The following is a 10,316-nucleotide window of genomic DNA, read 5'->3' as shown; positions in this document are numbered from 1 at the left end:
TCCAGACCAGGAAGAATGGTTTTCCACGTATCTAACTGTATTTTTAATTGCTGCATTTCTTCCTTATTTGAATTGTTTGTTTTGTTGTGCTTTGGTTTTTTTTTAAAAAAAAAAAAAGTCTCACTCTGTAGCCCAGGCTAGCTTGGAACTCACTATATAACCAAGCTAGCAATCCTCCTGCCTCAGCCTCCTGAATGCTGGGATTTCAGGTATGAGCCACCATGCCCAGTGTGTAGGTATTCTTGATAACAGTAGACTGGAGTACCCTTGGCTGATTTGCCCTTATTAAACTGGGAAGGTCACCTCTTATCCAAGGGTTTATAATCAGCAAGTCTTCACTTCCCTTCCACAAAGGCATGTCTTCCCAAGTCTTTTACAGTTACAATTCATTTCTCTAGGTTTCCTATGGCAGGCATCTGAACAGAATTAAAAGCATAAGCACGTGCAAAAATAATCCGCTTCCCAAGATAGTAAATGCTGAGTTCTATATTAGAACACGCACTCGCGAGTGCTGACTGGCTGGGGCATGATTAACCTAATAGGCTTAAAGCTTCGCTTGCTGTCCACATCTGTCAGGACAAAACACAGGCCAATAATCCATGAGACTGAAGTCCTTCAGAACTGTCCCGCTGCTCAGTAACAGCAGAGGATTCAAAACTTCAGACAGCAGACATGACTTTCTCTTCATAGTGGGACTGGTTCCAAGTTTAGGAGCTTGTACCATGGACTTCCAATCTGATCTGGAGTTGCCTGGATGGCCTAACCACAGAGCCCTCCATTCCTATTTCCAAAGATTCTCTGAAGACGCTGAAGGTTGTAGGTGGAAGATGGTGACAAGCTGAAACCATGGGGTGTATACCTTCACACAGTGTCATCATCAACAGCGTTGCCAAGAGTGGCATTCAGTTTTTGAAAAAGCCCAAAGCAATTTTGCCAGGATGCCAGTGGGGCAGCCAAAGATGTTCCATCCCTTTGCTAATCAAAAGTTCTACCTGCTATGACCCTGGGGGGTGTTGCCTGCAGAGGAGCCAGAGAGTTCCAGGAAGCCCCAAACTACAGCTGAAGGTCTTTGTCAGCTCACAGGAGATATGGAAGGACTGAGCCCTGAAAACCAAACTTTTGCATCCCTGTTGAACAAATCACAAAGCCATGTGGCTACAGACATTTCATTTGGGACACAATGTTCCCACAGGACACAAAGAGCAGCCTTTGCTGGGGAAGAGAATAAGGAAAACACTACCCAGGAAACCTCAGAATGGGAAAAGAAGCCAGAGTGCCACCAGCCGGGCAAGGAGGGCCAATGCCGCCAAGCCACCCTTCCTGCTCCCGAGTCAGAAGGCAAAGTGGACTTCCCTGAGCCCCTGGTAAAGGCTCACCAGCATGCTTACAGCTATCTACAAGCCAGTCTTTCCAGATACGAAGCAATCCTGCACCTCACCCAGAAGGCCAGCGAGACCCGGGAACTGCTGCAGCCCATGCTCAGCTTTCTGCTGCTGTGCTTTGAGGAGGTCGGGCAGCTCCTGGGGGAGATCTCCAGGGATGGAGAAGTGCTCCTCCAAGAAGTTAGGGGGGATCTGGCATGGCCACCGAGGAAAGGAGAACCCTGGGAGCAGCCAGACCTGCTGCAACAGCTGCTGCAGTACACCGTCAATAAGTTGCAGGTGGTCCACTGCATGGTGGCCACCTTAAGTGGGAACTTCCTGGAGGGGTCTAGCAGTTACCTCCACTCCACCGCCAGCCAGCTAGAACATAAGCTGAGTACCAGGAGAGGTATGGACAAACGCCTCCTGAGAGCTCTGGGACAACTAGAAAGCCTGACAGGTGGCTCCATGGCCACGAGTGACCCTGGGCTGCAGGGTCCACCCTTGTGCTCTGAGGACAGTGGCATTGTTGCTGACAATGAGTCTGTGCAGTCCACAGAGAAGTTGGGCAAACAAGGCAACTGGGATTTTGCAACAGAGCCTGGAGAATGGAAACCAGGAACCATACCTCAAGAGGAGGTTAGGCTGCCAGGGCATGCCTTGCAGCCAAGTCCATTCTGGACAGGTTCAGACAGACCCCAGGACCAACCTGGGTCTGCGGTGACTAAGGTTCAGCCAGCAGCACAAAGTGAAGCCAGGGGCTTATGTACCTCCAGCACAGGCCAGGAAGCAGTCATCTCCAGGCCTCTGCAGGTTAACAAGAGCACTCCATGGAACTCCCTGAGTGTTGGGGTCCCTGTGGACACACATATTTCCCAAAGCTTCAGGTTGATGGATGCTCCATCCCTGAACGAAGGCAAGGAAAGCAGCATAGAAGAAGATGAAGTTAGCAACATGGGTTCATGTGCTGAGGAGAAGAAAGGACCACCTTCAAGACCACAGTCTTCACCTGCTGACTGGGAAAGCCTATTTCAGTCACACTCCAGGAAGTTTAGGAGCCCCCAGGCCCAGGAAATGATTCTGAAGATGAAGGAGGCCATCAGTGAAAGGATCAAGTTTGTCCCTGTGACTTCCAGATACCAGGACTGGGCTGAGGAGGAAGAGGGGAGGGCAGCAGTCCCTCCAAGACCTAGCACAGATAGTGGCAGCAGGAGGACACCAGAGAGACAAAGGAGGTCTCAATCAGAGGGATGTCTTAAGAGCCATGTGGAGGACCCCATCCTCCAGGAGCTCAGGCAAGTTCAGGCAGATCTCAGTCAGCGGCTGGAGGTATTTTATGTCCTGGGTGCCACACAACAGGAGCAGAGCAGGGAGCAGCTTCTGCAGCCCAGGGCAGCAGCACTGTGGCCCCCCACCAACTGCAGAGTGAGGCCCAGCAGTACTATCAGCAAGTTCAAAGCTTCCCTCACCAAGAACTTCAGCATTTTGCCCAGTCAAGACAAGAGCATCTTGCAGAGAGGCAGTTCCTACTCTGAGCATGATCAGTCTTGGCAGAAGACTGAGAAGCTGCCAAATGCCATACCTTGTGGTAAAAAGGACCATAGAGCTCCCAGAGACACTGAACTGGACATTAGGGGCTGTCCCACTAGAACATCAGTCAAAAAACTTATTGAAACATTCAGTCCCACCAAGAGTCTAAGGATGCCAGTGGACTCTAAGAACTTGGGATCAAGCCCCTGCCTCAGGAAATGGGGGGTCCCCGTCATGCCTCCTAGGTTTCCTATATACAGGGGGCTTGCCCCTCTGTATCCTAAGCCCCAAATTTCTCCAGCAGCAGGCAGAGAATCTCTCAAGGCAGGGATAGGCTGGAGGCCTTCAGCACCCTTTCCCTCTCTTCCTACATCAGAAGCATCCAAGAGTGAAGACATCAACTGTGAAGCAGAGGAGGACCTGGAGCATCTCCCTCCACCACCTCTGGAAATCCTAATGGATAAATCATTTACTGCCCTGGAGCCAAAGGAGAACACCAAGCCACCAGGTAGTTCCCTGGAAGAGACCATGGTGCCAGGGCAAGGAGGGGCTAGCCCTCCCAGAAGAACATGGGCTTCCCCAAAGTTGAGAGCCTCCATGAGCCCCATGGACTTGCTGCCCAGCAAGGTCACTGGCAGCTCCCAGAGACTGCGAAGCACAGGGCTAGGCAACTGGAGTGGTAGCAATCCCAGAGAGCTGACCTTGTACCTGAACTCCCAGTCCACACCCAGCGCAAAGCCAGAGGCTGAGGGAGGAACCCACAATAAGGCACAAACAGAGAAGGCCACAAGACTCTCTAAGCATCACCAGAAGGCAATTGCCTGGCACCACCCCAACCCCACATCTGGGAAAAGCAGGACCTTGGAACTCAGTCTGACTATACCTTCACGAGGGCTACCCTCTCCAGAAGCTTCCAGGCAGGGCCAAGAGAGAAGCCCTCTAGGGGCCAAAAAAGTCTCTCCTACAAGAGCACACTGGGCACCTCAAGGAGATGGGAGGCTACAGAACCTGCCCACCTCTCATGAAATGTTTCAGCCAAGCGTCCCTGCTGTTCTCAACTCCCTGGGTCCACCCCTGAACCCCAGGACGCTGAGCCCACCAGCCACAAGAAAGTCAACTTCCCCACCATGCCAGAACCAGCAACCCAACACAGCCCCAGGGAGCCCTCCTGTCCATTGGGCAGAAACAGGCTCCCCTTCCTCTGTCTCCTCCTCATATGACTCATCCCCCTCTCTGGAGCCCAAGGAGGTAAGACACTCTGAAGACAGCGAAGTTGCCAAAGCATTCAGGAATACATGCCCCATATTCTGTCCATCCACCTCCTCTCTGTCTGAAGCTAAATTGCCGTTCGCAACATCTCACCTGCTATCCCCAATATCACTGCCACCAGAGCCTGGGGGCCCTTTGGGGACCCCAGCAGGAGGCTGGAGGAGTAGCTCAAGGCCACAACTGAGAGCAGGCTCGCACAGGAGAATGGCTGTGAATGCCCTCAATCCCCTGCCCTTTGTCAGAAGGACAGCTCCAAACTGCCAGCATCAGCAAAGTGATCAACTTCAGCAGCCTGGCTCCTCTGGGGAACCCCATCTCTGTCAAAGCAGGTAAAAAAAAAAAAAGGTGCCTTGGGCCATTTCCCGAGCAGAGGGAGTGGGCCCTGTGGGCTGTCTGGGTTTAGTAGTTTTCAAATTGTGTTCCAAGAAGAGAGGCAGTGGGGAAAGAGGTGTGGAGAAAGCCAAGGTCTCCCCTTAACCATGACTGACTAGGCTTTTATTCACTGCCACCCTGCCCCAGTGCCTTCCTGGACCCAGCATCTGGAGTCTATTATCTCCTCCCCTGGAAAGGTCCCTAACCATCTGGTCCCAGAACCCCTTTAAACTCTTAAAAATTATTGAGAACCCAAGTTTTTACATTTTTATAATTGGCACCCATTTTTATAATATTAGAAGTTTAAACTGAGAAATATTTCGATATTTTTTAAAGAATAAATCCATTCTATATTCACACAAATAATGTATTCCTATGAGAAGTGTATTTTTGTCGTTGTCATTTTGAGGCAGGGCATCTATAGCCCAGGCTGGCCTTAAACTCACAATCCTCCTGCCTCAGCTTCCTGAGTGTTGGAAATGACAGCCATGAGTCACCATGGCAAGCCAAAAAATACATTTCTTTAAAGGAGAAGGAGACAGAAGGAGAGAGAGAGAGAGAGAGAGAGAGAGAGAGAGAGAGAGAGAGAGAAATTTGGTGGAAGGAGTGTTTCCATCTTATATTTTTGCCTTTTTTGCAAATGTGTTGGTGTCTGGCTTAAGAGGAAGATAGTCAAATTCTCAGATCTTCTATAGCCCATATTGTACATGTATACATTCAAAATACACCCCCCACACACATTCCTAATAAAATCAGCAAAAAGAGTCAGTAACATCTTCATGTTATGATAAAAAAAAAAATTGGTTGAAACTTGTGGGTCCCCCGGAAGTGTCTCCAAGATGCCCAGGGGTCCATAGACCACGTCTTAAGATCAGCTGGTCCTGGAGGAGAGACTAGAAACATCAGGCTTCCTACAGCCCCAGGATATTTCTCCATTTCTCCAGCAACTTCAGAGGTCTAGAGTGGGCACACCCATGAGCCCTGAGTGCCAGAAGCCAGAAGAGCTGTCCTTCCTGACTTAGGCAGACTGAGCTCCCCGTGTCCCTTGCTTAGCAGGGACAAGTTGATACATGCTATTGGCCCAGTCTACAGACAGCCTAGCACACAGCAGTAGGGAGCCAGAAGTTCCATGAACACTGAAAAGAGTCCTATGTTCCAGTGGTTGTTTTACAGAATCTGTGGGGGCACATGTGAACCTGAGGCCTCTAAAGAGCTCATCAATGACTTGATATCAGATCAGACAATACTCAGCCGACACCAGGGCCTGCTCTCTCTACATTGTCCACAATCGTATCAACCAGCAGTTAATTTCTGCCCAAGTGATACGCATCACAGCCTTCACAATCTGTCCAAGCATACATGGTAGTTTTTTACAAAGTACTTGGCAGTCAATTTTAAATAAAGATATTATCTCTGGAAAGTTCTGCGTTGTAATAGTTATATAAACTTCCCCAGCCACTTGAAAGAAATGAAATATTGATTATTTTAGCAAGAATCTTAACGTAACACTGCTCTTTTCTTAAATCTGAAATGGGCTTCCTACAGTACACTGGCTTCCATCGAAGAACTTCTGTAAATGCTAATGTATTATTCCTCACACTAGCTACTTACTCAGTTATTAGATTTCTAAAACTGTGCCCTTCAGGAGAAGAGCTTGAGAGAACAGGGACAATAAAATGACATTAATTAAAAACACTAACATTTTAAAACAGCAGGAGCTATAAAATTGTTCAAGAACATAAAATTGTTCAAGAAGAAAATAGTGCCCTTCTCCTAGGCTTCTCCTCTCAATAGGACAGAATAAAAGGTTGTTTCATGCTCTGAATCTCAATACGGGTGTGTGGTGTGTGTGTGTGTGTGTGTGTGAGAGAGAGAGAGAGAGAGAGAGAGAGAGAGAGAGAGAGAGATGGGGAGGATACTTGTAGCTTGAAAGAAGCCAAGGTCATGTGCAAGGTCACTTTATGATTTACACACATTCCCCTCCCTTTGGGTATGACTGTACCTCTATGTCATTCTAAAGTCTGAGCACATGTTGGGGAAATGCCCATCCCCCACCAACTACCCTATCCCAAGGTGTGGATTTGGTCTTTGGAAGCAGACTTACCAGCTGTAAGAGCACTGAGCCTTTGCCACTCATAGAAAACAAGTGTTAAGTTTTCTGTCATTCTGTCTATGGGGAAACCATATCAAGGGCTCTGGCCATGGCTTTCCCAAGACCATGCAACAAGTCAGTGCCAGACAGCCAGACAGTGTTTCCCAAGTAGGAGCCTGCAGGGACATATCATGCCACACCTGTGTCATCTTACAGCTAAGGCAGGCTTTTAGGTGCCCTACACTTGGCTTTGACTCCCATCTGTCACCCCATGCTAGGTATAGGCCCCTTTTATAGAAAAAGAATGGTGTTTATATCCTCCTAATTGGTTCAGGAATGGTCCTGGAAGGCATCCTCCAGAAACTCAGTTACTAAGTTTTGACCCTTCTGTATATGCTGAGTCCCCAGGTGAGATGCTATCTCTAGTCTCAGAGTGCTGGAGTTCTATGTACATTGTGTCTATACTTTCCCCTACATGCAATGCTTTTTGTCTGATCTGAACTGGTAAGGCAGGGGCCCTCTGCAGTCCCCATACAGGGGATCAGGTTGCCCAGTAGCCTACAGGGCAGCAGGTGGGCAGTCTGCCACCCTAGTAGTTCTAGAAAGAGGAAGGCCCACAGCCATAAGATGACAGCCAGTAAAATTAGCAGCCCTCTGGCCTTAGTTTCACAGAGATACAGAACTTGGGTGGTGCTGAGAAAGTTAGAGTTCTACATCAAATTGTCATGTCACCATGCATTAGCCTACAGAGTGGTATGCCTCCTCCCCTTCCTGCTAGTCCCTGCAAGCAGAGAGCAACGAGGGCTGAGCATGGACGAAGGACAGTCATGGATGAAGTATGTTCCCCACTCCCTAAAGGCTGGCAAAGAAAGAAGGTAGCAGCTGTGGTCTACAAATCACAGCGGGCCTTCAACACCTGCAGAGAGACCTGTAACTGAGTCGGAGGCTGACCCAGACAGAATTGGCTCTAAAGCACAGTGGGTTCCTCCGTGTCTGAAATATATGACTGCGTATCACCCTGTCCACCCTCTACTTCTACCACCTTTGCCCTGTTTAGATCCAAACATAGACTTGTCCACGAGTTTGACATACCATACACAGAGGGCGTGGTGACGCATGCCTTTAATTCCAGCACTTGTGAGGTGGATGCAGGCAGATCTCTGTGAGTTCAAGGCTAGCGTGGTCAACATAGCAAGTTCAGGACAGCTGGTGATACAGGGTCTTTTTGAAGACCAAAAAAAGCAATAGTAATTAAAATAAAAGGCAAGAATGTGCTGTCACAGACAATGAAAGACCTTCTGGTCTGTGCAGGTGGGAGGCAAGGCTCTTCTCCTGCTCCCAGGTTGACAAGGTCCTACCAAGACCCAATTCCCTGAGCCTTGGGTACCCAACTGCAGTATGACAGGTGGCCCCTAGGATCTTTTCCAGGTGTGATTGCCTATTAAGTACTGAGCAGCACCATAGAGACAGGTACCACTGTCCAACCACTAAGCAATCACAGGCTAGTTTTACCCTGAGTTTTCCATTTTATGCAATGTTGTTGCCTGTGAGTTCTGGTAAGATGGGTACTGTTATGATTTCCAATTTACGAAGAAAAAAAAATCTCAGATTCAGTGAAATTAATTCACATGCTGCAAGGCACACAGATGGTAAGTGGAAGAGCCAAGACTTGAACCCAGGAAGACTCCAACCTCCAGCCTGCCAAAAGCTAGTTCATGATAGCTTTGAGTTGCTCCCTTCTACCTAGGCTTGTTCTGTGCTTTGTGAGACATTCTCCCAGATTATGCTCAATCAGACTTAGGGTTCTGTGAGGGTCACTTCCCTGTTCATAACCCTTGACTGTGTCAGTCAGCAGCTGGGAAGCTGTGTTCTAGCCAAATGCTGGATGAGACTAGGCCAAGCAGTTTCTATTTGAGTCCATTCAGGAAAACAGTGGCAGCTGTGAAAGCAGGGTTGGGTGTTTTGTTTCTGTTACTGTTTTTCATTCAACCAACTGAGCCCAGCCCTTTATTAAACAAAAAGTGCTTTAGAAAAAAAAAACAAAACAAAACAAAAAGGCCCAGCTCCCCAAGGCCTGTTCAAAACAGTAGGATCCTGGGCCTAGGAGGAAAAACAGGAATCAACCTGTCAGTGGAAGGGCTGGGAGCTGGTTCCCACCATACCCAGCCAGGGCAGGCAGGCAGGTGTGCGGCAAGAGCAGCCCAGCCTGGCAAGCATGGAATGGAAAGGCAGAGGACAGGCATTTTGGGCATGCCCTAGACTGGGAGTGAAAGGGACAGGGAAGGGTGAGTGGAGAACAGGGAAGGAGCCAGAAGGCCTAGCAGAGAAGTGTCTGATCTGTCTTTGTCCTTTCTTTTAGCAGCAGCAGCAGCAGCAACAGCAGCGAAGAGAGTTCCAAGCACGATTCCCCACCTTGGAACAGCACCCATACTCCAGAATTGCAGGGCAGTGGCATGAGGTGGGCATCTCTCACAGAGCTCTGTGTGCAGGGCCATGGGCTGCAGCCAGAGGCCCGCATCAACCGTACTCAGGACAGATCCCAGCCAGAGGCACAGCCACAGCAGGAGGAGGTAGCCTGACAGGTTGGCCAATAGGATCACACTAGAAGACCCACGGTGGCAGCTAAGTGTTCACACTGCCCCATATGGTGAGCAAATCAATTCCTACTGAAGTGTCCTGGAAAGACCCTGAATATGCCCTACTCGGTGGTGTACAAAACCTTAAACAGCTGAATTCACTCCCAGATCCTACTTTGACTTGGGGTTCAAAGGTTAACCAAAATGTTAGACCCCACAATGATACTTTTCACCCTTTCAAGTGCTGGCCTTAATTTAGAAGAGAAATATATTTATCACATGATTCAAAGGCCACATGTCTTACACGCTAACCCATGGTAATCATGGCATCATTTAATCCTCGCAATAATGGATGAAAGAAATAGTGTTCCACAGTTTTTCAGATAAGAAAACCAAGTGTAGAGGAGGGCCCTCCAATGGTCTTGCTGGAGTTCAGATAGGTACAAGGAGAATAAAAACAGGTACAGGTGTGGGTGGCCTTAGACCCTACACTCTTCATCACATTTCATTGCCTTTGAGTATTTCATCACTGTACCTGCCTACCAGCAGGGATAGTTGTACCAACAGTAGGAATAGTGGACTTTTGTAAGGTTGAGTGGTGTGATGGTTGGTTTTATCAACACTGTCTACAGACACTACATCTTGAAAGATCTCTGGCTGCATTATAAGAAACATTTTCTGACATTTGTTTGCTTACTAAAAAGATACCTGTAACCAGGAAAACAACCACAATGTATTGACCTCTCCAAACGTACAGTTCCAGCAGTCAGCTAAGCCGAAAGGAGGAGGAGCCTGTTTGCCCATATCTCTGTGGCCCCTCTTTCACTGAATGGGTACTTCGCATCATCGTGGGTGTGCTAGCTCTGATTCTGGAAATAGTTTTCCTGACATACCACTCCTCTGATGGAGTGACTTTCTCTTCTGGAGTATCCATGATGGCTGCAGGCTTTATTTTTGTTGTCCTTAGTGTTGTGCTAGTTGTGTATAAAGACAATGAGAACTGGAGGAGCGTAGCACTGCTGCCCACACTGGAGGCAGGAAGGAGGGCAGACAGCTCCTTCTACATCTCCCAGCCTCTGGTGTTAGCCAGCACCAAACTGTAACTCTGCACTGAAC

General features: G+C 48.6%; 1 protein-coding gene across 1 annotated transcript; it reads left to right on the top strand.

Annotated features, from left to right (window-relative positions):
- The first annotated feature begins 846 nt into the window (after window positions 1-846).
- On the top strand, window positions 847-9,203 carry Pcare (photoreceptor cilium actin regulator). Its single transcript, XM_029570091.1, is given in 3 exon segments — window positions 847-1,009; window positions 1,012-4,489; window positions 8,990-9,203. Coding segments are annotated over 3 exon segments (3,855 nt in total).
- Window positions 9,204-10,316: the final 1,113 nt, after the last annotated feature.

The sequence above is a fragment of the Nannospalax galili genome, unplaced genomic scaffold, assembly GCF_000622305.1.
Source record: "Nannospalax galili isolate Female #2095 unplaced genomic scaffold, S.galili_v1.0 scaffold683, whole genome shotgun sequence".
Lineage (NCBI taxonomy): Eukaryota > Metazoa > Chordata > Mammalia > Rodentia > Spalacidae > Nannospalax > Nannospalax galili.
Note: the sequence above shows the minus strand (reverse complement) of the source record. Positions and strands in the feature narration are given on the sequence as shown.